The sequence below is a fragment of the Eublepharis macularius genome, chromosome 7 (assembly GCF_028583425.1).
Source record: "Eublepharis macularius isolate TG4126 chromosome 7, MPM_Emac_v1.0, whole genome shotgun sequence".
Classification (NCBI taxonomy): Eukaryota; Metazoa; Chordata; class Lepidosauria; order Squamata; family Eublepharidae; genus Eublepharis; species Eublepharis macularius.
This window is the reverse complement of record NC_072796.1, coordinates 112,304,191-112,323,050: the sequence shown is the minus strand read 5'-3', so window position 1 is coordinate 112,323,050 and position 18,860 is coordinate 112,304,191. Positions and strand designations below refer to the sequence as shown.

Genomic DNA, 18,860 nt, shown 5'->3' with positions numbered 1-18,860 from the left:
ACCACTTACACTGGAGGGCCAACAACAGGGCATAGAAGCTGAGATCTTCCCCTGATTGAGCCTCTGGGCACTGGTATTCAGAGATTTACTGCCTCTAATGTGGAAGTTCCCTTTAGACACCATGGCTAGTTGTCACTGATAAACCTATCCTCCATTAATCTGTCTAATCCCCTTATAAAGCTATCTATGCCTGTGGCTGCATCTTCTGGCAGTGAATTCTACATTTTAATCACTTATTATGTAAAGAAATATTCCTTTTTGTCTGTCCTGAATCAACTGTCCATCAACTTCCGTGAATATCTTTGAGCTCTAGTACTTTGGGAGAGGAACAAAATGTTCTCTCTGTCCACTCTCTCTCATGCATAATTTTATAAACTTCTACCATGGCCCAGACTCTCCAGCCTTTCCTCACAGCAAAAGTGCTCCAAACCCTTAATCATCTTGGTTGATGCCAGCTTCATGCGCCAAGGAAAGTAATTAAAAGATTAATATTACTTTTGTCTCCACTTCCATTTTCATGATCTACATCATTTTCTCCTTTTTCTTCACCACCTTCTGATTCTTCTACGTCTTGGATAAGTATTCTTTTCCCTTTGATCTGTGACTGAGATACAGGTTCTAACTCTTTCAGAGTCTTCTCAATATCTGAGAGATTTTTCTGCAGAAGAAAATATTTTCTATAAAAATGAAATATACAAATGGTTGGATTCCAAAATTTCATTCCACCAATAGTAGAGTCTTCCACTGAGACAAGGAGCCTATGCCAAGATGCCTTGCTCTAACACATGAAGTAACTTACAGCAGTAAGTTACAGCAGTGGAAGACTCCACCATTAGCAGGAGGTATTACATAGCTTTGATTTTTAAGTTAAGGGCTGAGAAACTTCTTGGTAGAACAGTAAAGAATTCTACAAGGATCATCCCTCTCCCTAAACTAGATAGGGCTGGCTCCAGAATGGCATATGAGCTTCAATCAAAAGTGTAAAGAGATACAATATTTTTTAAAATCCTACTTTTTTTGTACTCTAATGGGATCTAAAATGGATCTAAGAACCAATAGAAAATTCTTGTGCCACAATCTCATAGTCTACATCTATGATCCCCCTCTCTTCGATATACGCCTTAATGTAGTGAGTGTGTTTGAGTGTGTCAGTGAAGCTGACAGCGATACAGTCAAGAGCATGGACTCTGTCAAGAGTACTAGCAGAGTCACTCAAGGCAGAATGGACAAAGCTGAAACATCCACCCCCCCCCCTTTCAGGAATCAATAGTCACATCAGCAGACAAGAACTGACAGGTCCCATGGTGATGCGGGCAGAGGAATCCTTGAAGGGTAGCTACTGGGCAGCAACAACAGTGCAAGGTGATAGTGGCAGAGGATCTTTCATGGACAATGGCAGTGGCAGTTCAGCTAACCCTGGTTAGTACTGCACAGAAGAAGCTGATGGTAAACCATTTCTGATCATCTCATACCTCATACCTCAAAAACTCTATGATGAGACAATCCAAACAAACAAACAAAGATATAATGCTGAAAGTCAGGACCTCCAGGTTGGAAAGTACTGTCATGACCTCCTCTGACCAGGCCAGTGGCTCAGACCTGTAGGGCTCAGAGGAAGAGCCTGAGAACCCACAGGATCAGGTGAGGCCTGGTGCCGCAGAGGCACTGGCTGAGCATATGCCAGCAGCACCAGAGACTACCCCATCACAGCCTGCAAGCAAGTGTTTGCTGCCTGCCTCAGATATCACCACTAGGCCCCTGGCAGGCAGGACACGAACCAAGGCCCATAGCCCCTCCACATCACTTCCCACGCCACAGGAACCACAGCAGCTCAGGGCCCAGGCAGAGGTGGCACCAAAGAGGTGAAGTATGAGACTGGCACACTATAACCATGAAGTGCGCTACTGATACTTACCTTTGCTATAATATTTTCAGGCTCAATACATAATACTTTTTGTAAATCTTCTTTAGCTGCATTATAATTCTGTAAATGCTTGTATACAGTGGCCCGGCGCATAAGTGCTGTAGAATAAGAAAGGGTGTATTCATGTAATTACTCTGTTCTAAGTTACATAGTACATAATAAATCCTCCATAGCAACCTATACGATAGAAATGTAACATTGTTTTAAAATTATTAATTACAATTATGTACTGCAATAATGCTACACAATAACATTAACTGTTTAAAAATTAATCTAATTTGACAAACAGATCATCTTCTTAGAAGGCCATAGAAAAGACATGAATGCTTATATTTTGGCAGTATCAAAATTTCACTACACTTCAGGCACAAAAGTAGGCAACTTTCTTTGGCCTACATGTACAAAGAAAGAAAAAATGCAACATCTACCTGTGAAGATGCTGGTGTGCTTAAGTATAACTCTCTAAAATATATATATATTTACAGCTGCCAAAATTTGTATTATGTGATATGTCTGAGAAATGCGTGTTGCACAAAGATTTGTCATGTGACTCATCATCATCTGTTCGGGGGGGGGGGACAGAGAGAGCGCGCGCACACACACACACACACACACACACAGAGGAAGAGATCACACTTGTCTTCTAGGTAACAAGAATCATTTATTTTGTCTTCCTGGAGAAAAGATATTGCCTATCCTCATGGAAACTTTCTTTTTCTTCACTGAAGACTGCAAAGAAAAAGAAGAGTTCTCACCTGCCAAGACTGCAGGGAGCTGCACACACACTAGGTGCAGTTTACCTAAATGGAAGTGGAACACATTTGCTCTCTAGGATTCATTTTCCACCATCATTTCATAGTTTGCTTGTATCTCAGATCATACATACAGTTAAAAGGAATGAGTTTTTACAGTGAATGTAGGTCAGTAGCGGAGAAAAATTCAACTGTGTATTAGCAAAACAAGCATTGGGTTGTCACAGACTTCCTTCAGCAACAAAGATGTGTAGAGAAGCCCATAGCAAGAGTACTTAATCAATATCTTGTAAACAAGTCATTACCCACTGTAATGGAGGCAGAACAATTATGTTTGGGACTGGCTGTTCCACAATACTTTTTGATTATAGGTATATAGGTACTACAGAACCTTAACTGACAGTTGCTAAAATAGGGTGCATTGCATAAAGCATTTAAACAGGAGCATTTCTTCACTTACATTCCATTCATTTTAAATGGATGGTATCAGCATTATGTTTTCAGAAATAAATTATTTCATTTTACCTTTTCTATTTCCAGGCTCCATTTGTAATACAGTTTCACAATCCTGAAGAGCAGCATGCCAGTTCTGAAGTTTTATTTCTGCCTGAGCTTTGTTATTGTAGGCAGCCACGCTGGGGGATGCAGATATGCTCCTACAAAAGAGGAAAAAGTATTAGGCGGCCTGAAATTAACACAGAAACTTCAGTAAGCTCAGGTTTCAAAGATCACTGAGGAGCAAATAGTACATAATAAAAGAGCCCTAGAATTCTTTTTATTAAAGAAAAGCAGCTTTAGAAAGGAGGAGTTTGAATCACAAAATGAATAAAGGAATGCTTCATCCTTTCACTAACAATAATTTCTCCTCTCCCAATCATCCTTCCAACTCACAAACTGCTTTTCCTTCCAGCAAAGCTACAGAACGGGTGCTTGTCCTTGCTGACACACATTTTGAACCTCACATGGACAGAACCAGCTAGAATGAGAAGTAATTTGGAAAAGAGGAACTATAGGCATGGAGAGTGTTAAACACCATCATCACTATTTTGGTGCTCCAAATTCCTACATCCTCCCTTTCCACACATGCATAAAAAGGCAGGTGAGGCTCTCCTATTTCTACATAACATGTAGTGAGCCTTGAGATGTAATTAAAAAAGGAGAGTTGTGAGCAAGGCAATTTCACAAATACAAGCCTGAAGAATGTTTTGAAAAGATCTCTTCATTTTAAAAACCCTGGTTCTGTGCTAAAAAATGCACAGAAGTTTAATCTTCCAAAGCAATAGATTAGGTCAAGTGGAGAACTATATATAATGTAATTTTTTTTAAAAAAAACTATGTCTATCTCAGCAGTCTTGTAGCAGCATTTGACTGCATTTCATTTTTGCCCTCAGTCTACTGGAACTCATCACTGCACATTTTGCTATAACCATATCCTTCCCCTGGAATTGCTGGCTCAGATTTTTTTACTTCTTTCTTGTTTTATTTGTGTGCAGAAACACCCATATACACCCTGATAAATATGATCCAATATGCTGAACAGGAAGGGTGGAACCTTGAGAGAGGATCATGAAATAAATGAATACTGGTCAGGCATAGTGTCTGCTAGAAGAAAAAAGCAGATAAAATCAACAAGGGCTGCAATCCTAAGGATGCTTTCCTGGAAATAAGACCCACTGAATAAATGGGGACGTATTTCTGAGTAGGTCAGCTTAGGCTTGCACTCGAGGTATCTCAAGTGCTACTGTGGTGACATGGCTAAAGAGCTGGGCTTGGATTTGGCAAATCCAGATTCCAGTCGTTCAACTAATAATGAACACTAAATAGCCTTGAGGATCACTCTCTGAAGTCCTGCAAGACCTGTCTGACTAGACATCACAGTAGAAAGAAAAAAAGGTTTTTTTAAAACCACAGGAGGATTTTTACCACAGTCTTTTTCAGAAGAAGACATATAGTCATTTAAACTTCTACTAGCTGACTTATCCTCAGGCAAGAGCAATATATAAGTCAGAATAAATAAATTCATATTAATTCAAATTTCTGAGAGGCTGTTGTCTGCATATAAACTCAGCCTAACATACCTCACGAGTTTGTTGTGAAACTAAAACACTGCACCATTTAAAAAACTATACTGGATAAACGGATGCATACAAATTCATTAGGATATTTTTAAAAGAAACACTTTATTAGTTTCCTGGATGCCAATTACTTCTTTTAAATGGAAATAATTACTTTATAATTGCATATCAATGTTCTTGCCTCAGACAGCTTGCTGCTCTCCCTGCGCCAAAGTCCTACTTACTATGGCTATAATCCTGCGCACAATCAGGCTGGTTAAATTCCACTGCAATAAACAGCTTGCAAGCAGGATTACAATCAACACTCATGGGCCTGAAACAGCTAAGCAGCTTGTAGGCTAAGTGACTGAGAAACTCAGAATTTGTTTCAGAACGATTCGGTTTTGTTTTCCCGGCCATGTCGGACGCTCCTCTCCGGAGGTCCGGGAGGAAACGTCCGAGCAGCCTGACCGGGCGGTTGACTCGCGAGGGTTAACCCCCAGGACTCCCAGTGAGGGAGGCAGGGTCCAGAGCCCGGCGGGAAGAACCCCCTGAAAGCAATGCAGGGGGTAAATTGCCCGTTTGCTCCAACGGAGGCTGGCAGACTTGCGCAGCACATCACGTGCAGCCGGGCCATGGAGAACGGCAATAAGCAGATTTAAGGTGAAAACCTGTAAGTAAGCGAATCCCTTCTGATTTCTAAGCGTATGCGAAGGATTGGTGGGAGTTGAAGCTAAGAAGGTGCGGATTTCTTCCCCTTCACGGAGTTTCGGAACTTAGCTGGCGCCCCCCCCCCCCAAGATGGCGACGAAAAAGCAGAGCCCTGCAATGAGTAAATCGGTGATGGCGATGTTACAGGGGAAGGGGGAAACTTTGGAAGAGATGGTGAGACGAGCAGTCTTTGAAGCTATGCAGCCCTTTGTAGCGAAGTTAAATGAAATGGGGCAAAAGGTTGATTCAGTGGAAAGCGAAGTGAAAACCATTAAAGAAACAGCATCTGGAGCAGAGCAGTCTGCACGTGAAAACGTAGTACTCATGAAAGCAACAAGTAAAGAAGTGAAGCTCTTGGAGAATCAAATAATAGGATTGCAAGTGGACCGTGCCCAAACGGTACTGCGTCTTCAGAATGTAAAAGAGGAGCAAAGTGAAAATTTAAAAGATTTGGTGTCGGGACTTTTGGCGCCATTCGCAAAGGTAACTAAAGAAGAGTTAAAAAGCGATGTTTTGGAAGTCCGTCGGACATCTTCAAAGTATGCAACGAAGTGTCAGCTGCCTCGTGAAATTATTATTGATTTTTCATCTAAGAAGACTCGGGACGCCATCTTATATAATTCGTACAATGTGGACTTGGACTATTTGGGCAACAAGGTTAAAATATTGAAGGATGTTCCATTTTTGGCTCGTAAAAGAAGATTTAAGTATAAAAGACTTGCGGCTTTCCTGAGGAAATGTGATGTAAAATACAAATGGTTGTTTCCGGAAGGCATCTGGTTCAGATATAAGGATCAAACCTACAAGATTACATCGGAAGTACAGCTGACAGACTTTTTGTTCAACCATCAGGAGTTTCAGCAAGAAGAAAGTTCAAAGTCTGAAGGGGAAAGTGGGGGGGGGGGGGAGAACGAGCGCAGCTGATGCAGCTGCGCAGAGAGAACTGAGACCAAGACGCGGGGGGGGGGGGGGGAGAAGACCTGATCCTGAATATAGTCTGTATTGTATAAGATCTACCAATCTGATAGCATATTAGAAAGTTAACTTTTAAGAAAAATTGCAGCATGAAGGGAATACAAGACATGTAGAGTAGTGGGCGTTTTTTGTTTATATGTTGTTCTTCCCTTTTCCCCAGTCCCCCCTCTTTCCCTTATATCTTTGTAGTCTTTTGTAGTTTTTTATGTTAGATATTAAAAATAAAAAAATTTAAAAAAAAGAATTTGTTTCAGAACACTGAGCTACACTGATGCAATAAGAGCTCTCATTGCTGAAATCAAACACCATTTTGAAAATCAACTTCATTCATTCAACACTTCATAAAAAAACAAAGCATAAATACTATCACAAATTGAAAACAAAGGCTCAAATAGCATTCACTCACCGAATGTAGTAGGCAACTGCTTCTTTATAGTCTCCTGTAACAAAGGCTTCATTGCCTTTCTCTTTTTCACGACTAGCAATAAAACTCTTCTCCTTTCTGGTCATACCTAGAAACAGCCAGTAAATATTAAAAGAACAAAATGTACTGGCTAGACCAAAATTTTAAACATAAGACATTACTGGTGCCATTCTGTTTGGAGGTTGCTATAAAGGTAAGCAACAACAGTTCTCTCTTATTGCCATGAGCTTCCTTTCTTCTTTGCTCTAGTGAAGGAGCAAGCCCCAGCATTAAGCAAGAGGCCAGACCTCACTCACATAAAACATGCTTTGCATGCAGAAAGTCACCAGTTCAATCTTCAGCATCTCTAGCTTAAAGCATTTCTTGCTGCAAGGCTGGTAAATATGCCTGCCTGACAGCCTGGAAAGCTACCGTCAGTAAGTGTAGCCAGAGCAAAGCAAGATGGACCAATGGACCTAACTCAGTAAAAGGCAGTTTCCTCTGTTCATCTCAATTAGCAAAAAACTAAATGCTTTTTATACATTTTTACTTTCTTTTAAAGAATATTCTGCTTCTTCCAAGTTTTTTTTTTAATTCTCCTTGCAAAATGTTTTTTGCTTGTTGTATCGCTGATTTCTTCAACTTCCCTAGAAGGTTAGAAAAGGGACTTGGAAAACAAACACATCTTTATACTTCATTCTTAGGTGTTAAGACTCTTTATTCATCATGGAAAGGCAAATGCTACTGAAATGGATGGTCTCTTTTTGAGTTGGGGGAATTAGCGTGCAAAGAGAGGCAGCGAGAGGGGGTAATGGAGATCACCACCAATGTATAAGAGGATCATTACTCTAGAGAACTCTTTAATAAACAGGTGGATGTTCAACAAAAATGGTTTTTATTGAGCGGAAATAGCAAAGCAAACACACAGAAAAGATACACAGCATACCCACAGAGCTAACTGGAAAATGGAGGAAAAATGGAGAGGAATGCAGGGTTGGGTGATAATTACCAGTCCAGAAAAGAGGGGACATCTGTGAGGCAGCGGCATTGAGTGGCCAACGCTTTGCAGCAAGAAGAGAGGCTCAGACACACATCTGAGGGTGGGTGTGAGATCCAAAAATACACATACACACACACACACACACACAACTATGGTGGAGGATAGCCCAATTATACTGTGGAATGTACCCTAGGGAAGGATGGCATCTTCTGCCCAAAAACAATAACTTAATGGCTATCTCCGGGGTAAGACAACTGGGAAAGGTTTGATTAAACCTTCCTGGGTGTTTCTAAAGGTAGTAGACCTGTGATGGTTGGACAGGTAGGGCTTATCAGATCCCTGAATAGCCCAGATTGGGAGAGCGGATAAGGGAAGATTGGTAGGCTATAGAAGTAATTAATTCAGGAACTCCTGGAAGATCCTATTGTCTTAAGATCTTTGCATATCTCCAGGCGTGTGGGGCTGAAATCTAGTCTCACCTCTTGCCTCACATATTAGTAATTTTCCAACTCCCAGCCATGGGCTAGCAGCCATTTTCTGCCTCGCCAGGCAGCATTTTGCTTAAAACACATGAGGATGGGGCTTATGATATAATCATATTCATAAGGTTCCCTTTTAGCATGAGGGTCTGGGTTAACTGCTAACACAAGATATGGTAAAACAATGAATATTTGGTTCAGAAAGCACAATCACAATGGCTGCAGGCTACCTACTACAGCACCCTGTACTTCTTGAAAAGGTGCTCCTCATGTTCCCTTTAGAACAAGCATTGGGCTCCAGCAGGTGGGGGGAGGGGAGAAATCAGGAGTACTTCAAATCTTGCACAAATGGAATTCAGTTTTTGCAGTCCAATGGATCCAAGCCACTGGATTTACATAGGAGACACCAACAATGTAACCCAAGAAGTAAAATACAGATAGCCAAGTTTGTACAAAAATCTTATTTTACAGAGTCACTGATCCATGCTATTTAAGAAAACAGAATTCCTTCTCTTTTTTTAATAAGAGAAAACAAACAATCACTGCAGTGCTGAGGGATTGTTCACAGGTACCTGTTGTGTCTATATCCATTTTTGGCAAACTTCTATTAATGCTAGAGCTGGTTGTAGATTTCTGTTCTTCTTGGCATTCATCAATTTTGGAACACTCCTTCTCCACATCAAACCTTAAATTGACCAAAATATATTCTGGATTTAATTATAACAGATCTTGTTATACAGTTTTTACACAGTTTAAGGGTACAAACAAACCTACATGCACACACCATGTAGGGACAGAAGACTTTCTAGCAAGGAGCAAGCTGCCTGTTGTAACAGCTGAAACTCACAAAATGTGATTTATTTTCTTGCCTTCAAATTATGATTCTCTACCACAGTTTAATCCTGATTTAGAACCCTGCTTGAAGACAAGATGTTAAACTGCAGCTTGTCATTTTGCCATATTCAAGTGCCTTCAAAGTACACTCTGCAAGTGAATAGAGGTAGGAAGAAATTAATGAATCTGAGAACTTTCTAGCTTGTTCTTTTTTATCTATCCAACACATTGTTATCCCACTTTTCTTCCAAGGAGTTCACGGAAGTATACATAGTCCTCTCCTCCTAGGTTTTATTCTATGATTGATAGAATTTTTCCTATGTTTTCTAATTTGACCTGTAACTTGTGAACCAAGTGATCAACTCCATAGCATTTTTAGCTATGGTTTTATAATGATATATTTATTAACGCCTGAACACCTGTTGATTATTAAATGATATATTTATTAACGCCTGAACGCCTGTTGATTATTAAACGTTATAATAAAAATAAAATATACACTCCTTTAAAAATTATCTTCATAATAAAATATGTATATAATTGAATTTCAAAAATTAGTTAATGGTATCTGACATACTTATCCCATTCGCTGTAGTCCTTTGGTATATTTTTCTTCATTTTTCTCTTTTCTGAAGTTTTATTCTACAATAAAGAGAGACTTACTCTTTCTAAAAATATTTTAAATAATAAAAATCCTCATCTGAAAATGAAGCTGTTAAAATTTGGTCCACAATATACATTCTAAAAGAAGAGGGAAGAATAAGATACAAGATAGGACAATTCTACATTAAACAAGGACGCTTGTATTAAAATTAAAAAGCTGTGTACAGACATTCCCATGGCGAAAGAACACTCACTGGGTTTCTTCTAAAGATTGGGCTCAGGGAAATAGCGCTCTTTTAGTTTAAAGGAGAAACCAGACTTGCATGTACTGATTAGCAGACTTCTATGTCAATCGTAAAGCTACCTCCCTGCTTCCAAAAACTGTGCTGTAATTGCCTGGCTGGTCCATAAGACAGTCACAAAGGCACTCTCCTATGTTTGAGCAGATTTAAATGTGCAAAATAATCTTTTAAAATAAAAAGTCCATGAGGATTGTCATGTGTGGCACTTAAGAACAAAGACATCTCACCAGACCCATGGGCGATGAAGCAACAGTCAACTTTCTAATAAGAGTCAGTAAAGGCACAATGGCAGGGGGAACGCTAAGTAACAACTACTGCAAACACTTCTTTTTCTACGGATCTCCATGATACACTGTATTCCTATAAATTCTACTGAAATTCTGCAGAATGTAGAGACTCACTGTACATGACATGAACATGACTTAAGTGTTAGGATGAGGGCCAGGTTGAATTTGTATGAGGTATGTGTGTGTCAGAGGGGAGATTTAACGGGGGACACTGTAACACACACACAACACTTCACTCCCTTCCCAAACGTGTAGTAGCTTCCCTCAGGTGCTTTTCTCCCAGCATGGCTTACTTCCGGTTATGGAGGTTCACTGCGAAGAAAGTGGCTGGAAGGTAGAGGCTGCAAGCCAAAGCAACTGGCTATGAAAAAAATCCCACAGTGGGTAGGAAAGGAGAGCTGCATCCTTTCCACTGTTTATTCCTTGAAACTGCTACCCCTCCGCTATTTTCTCCAGGCCAGCTCTATTTTCCAGTCTCAGAGTCTCACCAGAGAACTAATTTTCGATATCAGTGGGGTGGGGGCAGGGTCGAGTTTCAGAAGGGAAAGGTACAGGCAGGTGAAAGGTTCAGAAGCCATCCCACCAGTTCCTTCTCAATAAAAATTGTCTCCAATTCCAACTTAGTATTTGTTCAACCCAGTAACTACGACATTGATCTACTAATGTCATAATGTTAGGATCTTACTTCCGTGCAATTTCCTTAATCCAGTAATTCATTCCAGGTGAACAAACTCTGACGAATCTATTACTTGTGCCAAATTCATTTTATAATTGTAATCATATACTCGCTACAGAATACAGCAGCCTCTCTATTTTCTGGGGCTAGCCAACAGGAACATATTTATATAGTGTATTTTAATACAGTCACCAGTTTCTTTCTGAGTTCAGATCAGGGTGACGGTTATAACCTTTAAAGCTCTTCACAGTACAGACCCCTCATATCTGAAAGACCAAGTCTCTCTATATGCCCCCATGCACCAACAGCAGTCATACAGTTGCCACCTTCTAGCTGTTCCCACACTTAAGGTGGCCTATGGCATCTACTAAAGCCCATTTATTTTCTATAGTGGCTCCCATCATTAGACCAAATCTCTTGAGGGGGCACTGTTTTTATGTTTTTAGGAGGTGTTGTAAGAGCATATTTTGTGAGGGCCTCTACACTGCAGCCATTTTGGGGGAAAGATTAATGGGGTTTTATTGTATGTTGTACATTTTTAATTCTGCAACAGTAAGCCACAAGAGTAAGATAGAGTATAAATATTTTAATAAATAAATAAAAATAAGTTCAACGGAACACAGACTTACTTCCAACTTAGTATTTATGCGCAGATTGGGGTTACATAGCTTAAAACCCTTTTGGAACTGATCTGTATCATTTGTAAATATTACGACGGGAAATATCCTAGCAAAGACAAACACTGCAAACATCAAGGATGTATTTATTCAGGCAGAATAAAATTCGGATATATATAATAAGCAGGAAATATAGAAGAAAAGGCTCACCTGGCTAGTAGGGACACAGCTATCTGAACGACGAACTGGTGGCACATTTTCCAGTCTCTCTCTGAATACCTCAGTTGTCGTATACCGCATTTGATATTCCTCTTCTTTCATTTCTGTAATCCAGTCCTAAAAGATGCAGACAATATCACTGCATTTGAAAATCTGAAACATACTTTCCCAGTAACCTTTATTTTAATATGGATCTATAGTTTCTAAAGTGTCTGATTAAATAATATCCCTTACATGACAGTGAGCTGGCAAAAGTGAATCAATGTATATTGCTTTTATAATAAATTGAAAGCATGTCATAAAATGCTTTGAGAGCTTTATGCTATATTGCAAATTAGAAATATAGTAAATAGAAATCTGCTTGGAAAGCAGGAAGGTGAGGACAAGATTCATCAGGGAACCTAACTAGATACTAAATAATCATTTTATCACAATACAGAATGAAGCTACCTTCATTTCATCATTTATTTTTTCCCATTCCTCAGCAGTTAAATCACAAGCAGTAGCTGCTGGTTTCTCTTTTCGTAGAATTCTGCTGTTTGGAGCCAAAGATTCAATATGTTTTTCACAAAATAATGTAAGATCAGGATAATAGCCCTCCTCACCGGACCTTAAAATAAACAGATGTCCCATCACCACATGACCTGAATTTACGGATACTAGTGTTTCATGTTTTTAAAGCATAACAATACCTCTTATTTTCCAGAAATATAATCTATAGAATAAGAAGGAGATTTTCCTCCCATACCTCTCCCATAATCTTTATTTCACTTCCAACTATTATTATTTGATTGCTAAAAGGGGTATAATTAGACTATAGCTCATATGGCTATAGTTTTGGAATTGCTCTTAATTTTTCTTGGTTCTACACTCAATTCCTTTTCAGTTTCTTCATTTTGAATGAACAAAATCCCTCACCAACCTAAACTGGTTTGCAAAAGGATCAGCTTATCTACTCTGTATGCATTTGACAACCTGAAGAGATGCAAATATTCATGTTAACTTGTTCATGTAACTGTTATACCTTATAATTGTACTTGCTGGTAACTGAAAATGGTCATCATCTTACCAAAGTTTTATGGCAACACCTACAAAATGAATGATAGATTTGTTGGAATCTAAAGTCCAAAACATATATCATATCTACATCTAGATCACCATAGCCTACGTTAACCAAATTTTTTTTAAAATCATTTTAAATATTTACCGTAATATCCTGAGAATCTTTTCCAAATGTTTAACATCTCTGCATTTTTCAATGAATTTGTAATCTAGATGATCAATGGGAATTTGATATGTTTTGGTTGTTCCTTGGTTCAGTAAAGATGAAACTTCTTCAGGATTCATAACTAGAAAATATAAGTTTTCCAGAGTTACTGAAAGATGTTACTTGTTCAATATATTTATATGCTTATCCTTCTCCCAAGCAACTCAGGATCCAAGGCAGGCACTAATAACAATATAAAAACAATTACACATTAAAATAACAAATGTAAAACAGATAAAAATTATATTAAACACCAGTCTAAAAAATATCTTATGTCCTACTAGCAGGATGGTCCCCCATTGCCCAGGCTGCCCCCCCCCAATTCTCCAGAATAATTCTGTATAACAGCCTTGCCAGAAAGCCAGGAGCTCCTCTGACCTCTTTATGGAAGCCATTTTACAAGCACAGGGCAGCTACTGTGCCAAGGCTATTGCAGAGCATGCTTTAGGCAAAGGGAACACTGACGATATACTGTGCTAGGAAGCTCCCATATGGGAACATGCAAGGAGAGATGGTCTAACAGATCTGGTGAAAACTGTTGGGTCATTTTAATAGAAGTTTAATGTATGGAAACAGGCAGCAGAAACTTCATGGCATGGTGGTAAATAGTACCACCTGGTAACTAACATCCCAGGACATTTTTCTCTAGGCTTGCTGGCAACCCTAAGGAAAAATAGGAAAGATACATCCCCCACCCCATCAATAGACTAACAAGGGTCACCAGTAAGGACAGCCAAGGCAGCTAACATCCCATACCCAGGCTGGCAGTGAGACTGAAAGAATCTAATCAGTCTCATTCAAACATGCCTGGAGAAACCATCACTCTTTCAAACTTTGCAAAAAAGGTAGATTAGACAGCACTGGTTGAATTATTTAAATCTTTAGGATCAAGAGGTGGTTAAATAGATAACTGGAAGGACTCCTGTTAGAAAACAGCATTAGATACAGAAACAAAAGTAGCTTGTAATCCTATTTATTTAGATATTTATACTCCATTTTTGTCATCAACTGGGACACAAAGTGGATTATAACATCATTCTCCCTTAATTTTATCCTCACAACAACCCTGTAAGGTAGGTTAGGCAAGAGAGAATAACCAGCCTAAAGTCACCCAGCAAGCCTCTATGGCAGAATGGAGAGTTGAACCTGGATTTCGCTCACACTCTAACCAATACATCAAGCTGGCTAAAAATATGCCAAAAACTGAAATTCTACTTTTAAATTGGATGCTAAGGCCTAGAATACTACAGGCACAACCTAGTCAGTCTTTGCCATAACAACTATGAACTATAAGACAATGATTAAGTGTGCCATATAGTACCGAGTCACAATTTCTGTAAATCATAGTAGTATCAGGATAAATGCCCTCTTTAGATCAGAAAAGGATACAGCAAATTTTCCAACAGTTAGCAATTATTGCTAGCTAGGTATTCTACTCAGCATGGCTCCTGGAGGTCTCAGGAGGCATTAGAGATCAGGCCCAGACCCACAAATCTCTTTAAAACTGTGACTGTGCAACTAGTCCCCAAAGAACATTTCAAAATCTTCCATTTTTGTTTAACTCTAAAATGTCAAAGATATTTCTACACTCTGCTCCCATCAGTAACTTGGATTCCATCAACAGGCAGTGACTGAGCTTAACTGCAGGTGCTCCCAAGAGGCCATCATTCTCTTCAGTAACCCTCAGCCACTGGTTTCCTTATACCTCCTCCCTTGTTTGTATGGGAGGGGGGTGGAAATACATCCACTCTCCTTTCACACACAATCTACTTTTATTCTAAAGACAAGAAAGGGACTAGCAGGACAGGTGCATGTGGAACACACACAAACACACTGTGCTGCATATAAAGTATCAGCTTTACGGACATCTGGTAACCCCAAACAAACCAAACTTCTATTCCCTACTCCAATTCACTGTATCTGGTACAACACGGGAGACAAGAGGTTGGTCCTCATTTTAAATCTTCCCTTTGTTGTGAACTCACTACTTTCTCATCACCCTCGCCCCTGGTCCAGTGCAACATCAGGAGTAATACTGCTGATTTATCTTGCTTTGTTGTTGTAAGGATTACAACATACGCTTCAGAAATTGCAGGAAAGTAAAACAATTTCAAACCCGCACCAGTTTCCCTTTCAGGATTATTTAAACTACCACTGAGCAGAGTGTCCCCACCCCCGCCCTGCCCCAGCATTCCACATCCCTAGAACATTATTCAGACCTCATTAAGCTATTTTTGGTGCCTGCGTATTCTTTTTCTGTAATTTATAAAAACCTATGTTTGTGCATATCTGGGCTGTTCCCCAACTATGAAGAAACCCCATCTGTAAATAACCTGATTTTGGAAATTCCATGATTGGCATGAGCCACTGTATGCTGAGACGGATGGCCCAAGTAGCTTGATCTCGTCAGATCTCAGAACCTGATCAGTATTTGGATAGGAGACTACCAAGGAAGGCCAAGGGTTGCTATGCAGAGGCAGGCAAAAGCAAACCATCTCTGAATGTCTCTTGTCTTGAAAAGTCTACAGGGTTACCATAAGGCACCTGAGATTTGACAGCAAAACAACAACATAAATCACTCCACCTTACTACTGTAGTACTGATGGATGGAAAGGAGGGCACCAGACCACTTTCTAACATGTATCTTCTGGGCTACACAATATGACTTGTGGAGGGCTGGCGAAGGTCCTGTCTTGCACCAGAGGATCTGTCTGAGTGGTTTTGGTCTTTTTTGACTCAATTCTATGAATTGCAATCTTTTCTGGATTCCCCAGCTCCAGTAATTTGATTTTCAATATTGTCAATGTATCTCTGAAGTATATAGTGATCACTTGCTATCTTATGTGTATTCTATGCTTCCAAGCACTTGAAGACCTGCCAAATAATGCAAATTCATCTTTTCAAGAAACTTAAACTTACTTTCCCCCACTCTTTAGAAAAAAAGTTTAAATCTTTTGTATAAGATGATTGATAGAAATTTTGTAGGCAACACTGTAAGAAGTCAGGCTGTTTAAAAGAATTTTACATAAATTACTTAAATAATCCTTAAAACAACTTCTGGTTGCAAATATGGGGGCTAATAGAGAAAGGCTTACCTAAGGATACCGAATGACTTTTGTTATGCAAGTAAACAGATGGAGTGTGTTGTAGTGGAATTTTGTAGATATGTGCACACACATGCGTGTGTTTATGCAGATGTGTACCTCGTTGGGAGACCCCTCTATAAAGTCCCCCCCCTCAGCTAGGGTTGCCAGCTCCATGTTGGGAAATTCCTGGAGATCTGGGCAGTGAAATCTAGAGAAAGCGGGAGTTGGGGAAAGAAAGGACCTCGGAATGACATAATTCCACCCCCTAAAGCAGCCATTTCCTCCAGGTGAACTGATCTCTGTGGCCTGGAGACCAGTGGTAATTCCGGGAGATCTCCAGCCATTACCTGGAGGCTGGCAACCCTACCCTCGGCCAAGCTGCAGTTTTGAGGTGTGGGGGGGAATGGAGGCTTTGAACATTTTTGAAACAAGAACAGGAAGGGGGATCAAGGGTAAAAATAATTTACATTTATTAGCGGGACCATGTTGGGGAGGGGCAGAATGCTCAAAGAAGTTCTGCTCTCTTACCAGTACTCTGTATTTGCTTATATGGGGGCGGGGGGGGGGGTTGAATGAAAGAGAATGGAAATGTCTGGAACAGAAGATTAAACTACCAGAGGACTTTGGAAAAGAAAGAAGTTTGGTTTGGGACGAAACTGATTTGAGAGAGTAGGAAATGTTGTGGCTACCCGACTTCACCTTTACTTTCTCAGTCGGTGGCAGCAGCGCCAGCTCCTTCTCTTTCTCTGAGTCGGTGGGTGGAGAAGGTGCAAGAACCGCCAGCCCGCTGAAGCCCCTCTGGATGCCGCCCTGGACCGGCTCCTGTCAAGGCCTTGCTCCGAGACGCTTCCAAGCAGCCCCTCGGTTTCAGCGGTGTTTCTATGGCAACGAGTGGAGCGTGCACATGCGCAGTCTCAAACTCTTGTTGAGGCGTCTGATAATCTTCCCCCTACCAAGCCCCCTCAGTAAGAGGGCCTGGGGGTGGGGAGCGAATTTCTTTTCTGCATGCTTGGAGTCCCCCCCCCGCAACTGCCCGCCCTCTCCTACACGCCCGGCCTCGTGGCGCTGTTTCCATTATCAAAGCAGCATATGAAGCGTTTGGAGCGCTTTGAAAACGACACAGCTCGACCAAGGGCTTTCATCGCCTCTGCCTGCCCACTGTGCCCCGTTGCCGTGATGCCCAGCTTCCTCCCTCGTTCCCCCATCCTAGAGCTTTCTTACAAGCCCCGCAGCTGCCTCTCTCACCCGATCGCATCGTTTCCATTGCCTCCCTCGGCCGTCGTATCCCTGCAAATCTCTCCCCCTCTTTACAAGATTTTTTCCCCACTTCGGCTGAAGGGCGCTTATAAAGGGGAGGGGGAGCAAGTATCTAGTTTGTCCCCTTAGCTATTTCAACATATTACCTAATCCTTCGCTCAAGTTAAAAAGAATGCCAACCCACCTGCAGAGTCTTCCAAAAAACTCACCTCAAATTGTAGTTTGTATATATATATTTAGTGCTTTTACACAGGACCGATCTTGAGACACAGCCTTGAGGGCATCTGCACAATACAGAAAACTCACTGCTGCCCATTTAAATGGAAGGTCTTCCAACAGAAACACTGGATTAACACAAGGGTTGGTTGCTGGGGCAACCCTGGGCCACTCTGGGAGCTCAACAAAAGGCTCTTGAGAAAGAGCATCCCTTCCCCTACTTTAAAATGCTCTGAAGAACATCTTACACTGCAAAAATTGATTTATTATTAACTTACAAACCCAGCTTTCCCAGATATAATGCTTAACAGTGTAATTCTAAACAGTTACTCCAATCAAAGCCCATTGAAATTGATGTATTGTCGAAGGCTTTCACGGCCGGAGAACGATGGTTATTGTGGGTTTTCCGGGCTGTATTGCCGTGGTCTTGGCATTGTAGTTCCTGACGTTTCGCCAGCAGCTGTGGCTGGCATCTTCAGAGGTGTAGCACCAAAAAACAGAGATCTCTCAGTGTCACAGTGTGGAAAAGATGTTGGCAGGTCATTTATATCTACTCAGGCAGGGTGGGGTTGAGCTGAGTCATCCTGTAAGAGTTTCCCAGGGTGTGGAATGCTAATGGCGGGAGGCTTCACTGTATCCTGAGGAGGTTCTTTTGCATATAGATTGGTGCTTGATGTGCTAATCTTCTCTGCAGGGCTATTGTCAGGTGTAGAGTGTTTTGTTAGCCTGGTGTTTTTCAGAACTGGAAACCATGCTCTGTTCATTCTTAAGGTTTCTTCTTTCCTGTTGAAGTTTTGCTTATGCTTGTGAATTTCAATGGCTTCCCTGTGCAATCTGACAAAGTAGTTGGAAGTGTTGTCCAGTATTTTGGTGTCCTGGAATAAGATACTGTGCCCTGTTTGAGTTAGGCTATGTTCAGCCGCTGCTGATTTTTCAGGTTGGCCCAGTCTGCAGTGCCTTTCATGTTCTTTTATTCTTGTCTGGATGCTACACTTTGTGGTCCCGATGTAAACTTGTCCACAGCTGCAGGGTATACGGTATACTCCTGCAGAGGTGAGGGGGTCTCTACTGTCTTTTGCTGATCGTAGCATCTGTTGTATTTTTCGGGTGGGTCTGAATACTGCTTGAAGGTTATGCTTTTTCATAAGCTTTCCCATCTGATCAGTAATTCCTTTGATATATGGCAAAAACACTTTTC

At 40.7% G+C, this 18,860-nt stretch overlaps 1 protein-coding gene across 1 annotated transcript in view; it reads right to left on the bottom strand.

Moving 5' to 3' along the window:
• SPAG1 (sperm associated antigen 1) overlaps nucleotides 1–16,923 on the bottom strand; it is a 44,005-nt gene extending 27,082 nt beyond the window's left edge. The window contains exons 1-10 of the mRNA XM_054985248.1: nucleotides 16,889–16,923; nucleotides 13,044–13,185; nucleotides 12,287–12,446; nucleotides 11,828–11,953; nucleotides 9,710–9,774; nucleotides 8,871–8,983; nucleotides 6,823–6,928; nucleotides 3,202–3,332; nucleotides 1,916–2,022; nucleotides 496–658 (exon numbers count right to left, since the gene is read on the bottom strand). Coding sequence (XP_054841223.1) covers nucleotides 496–658; nucleotides 1,916–2,022; nucleotides 3,202–3,332; nucleotides 6,823–6,928; nucleotides 8,871–8,983; nucleotides 9,710–9,774; nucleotides 11,828–11,953; nucleotides 12,287–12,446; nucleotides 13,044–13,183 — 1,111 coding nt within the window. The 5' untranslated portion in view covers nucleotides 13,184–13,185; nucleotides 16,889–16,923. The remainder of the gene's footprint in view (nucleotides 1–495; nucleotides 659–1,915; nucleotides 2,023–3,201; nucleotides 3,333–6,822; nucleotides 6,929–8,870; nucleotides 8,984–9,709; nucleotides 9,775–11,827; nucleotides 11,954–12,286; nucleotides 12,447–13,043; nucleotides 13,186–16,888) is intronic.
• Between the last annotated feature and the right edge of the window lie 1,937 nt (nucleotides 16,924–18,860).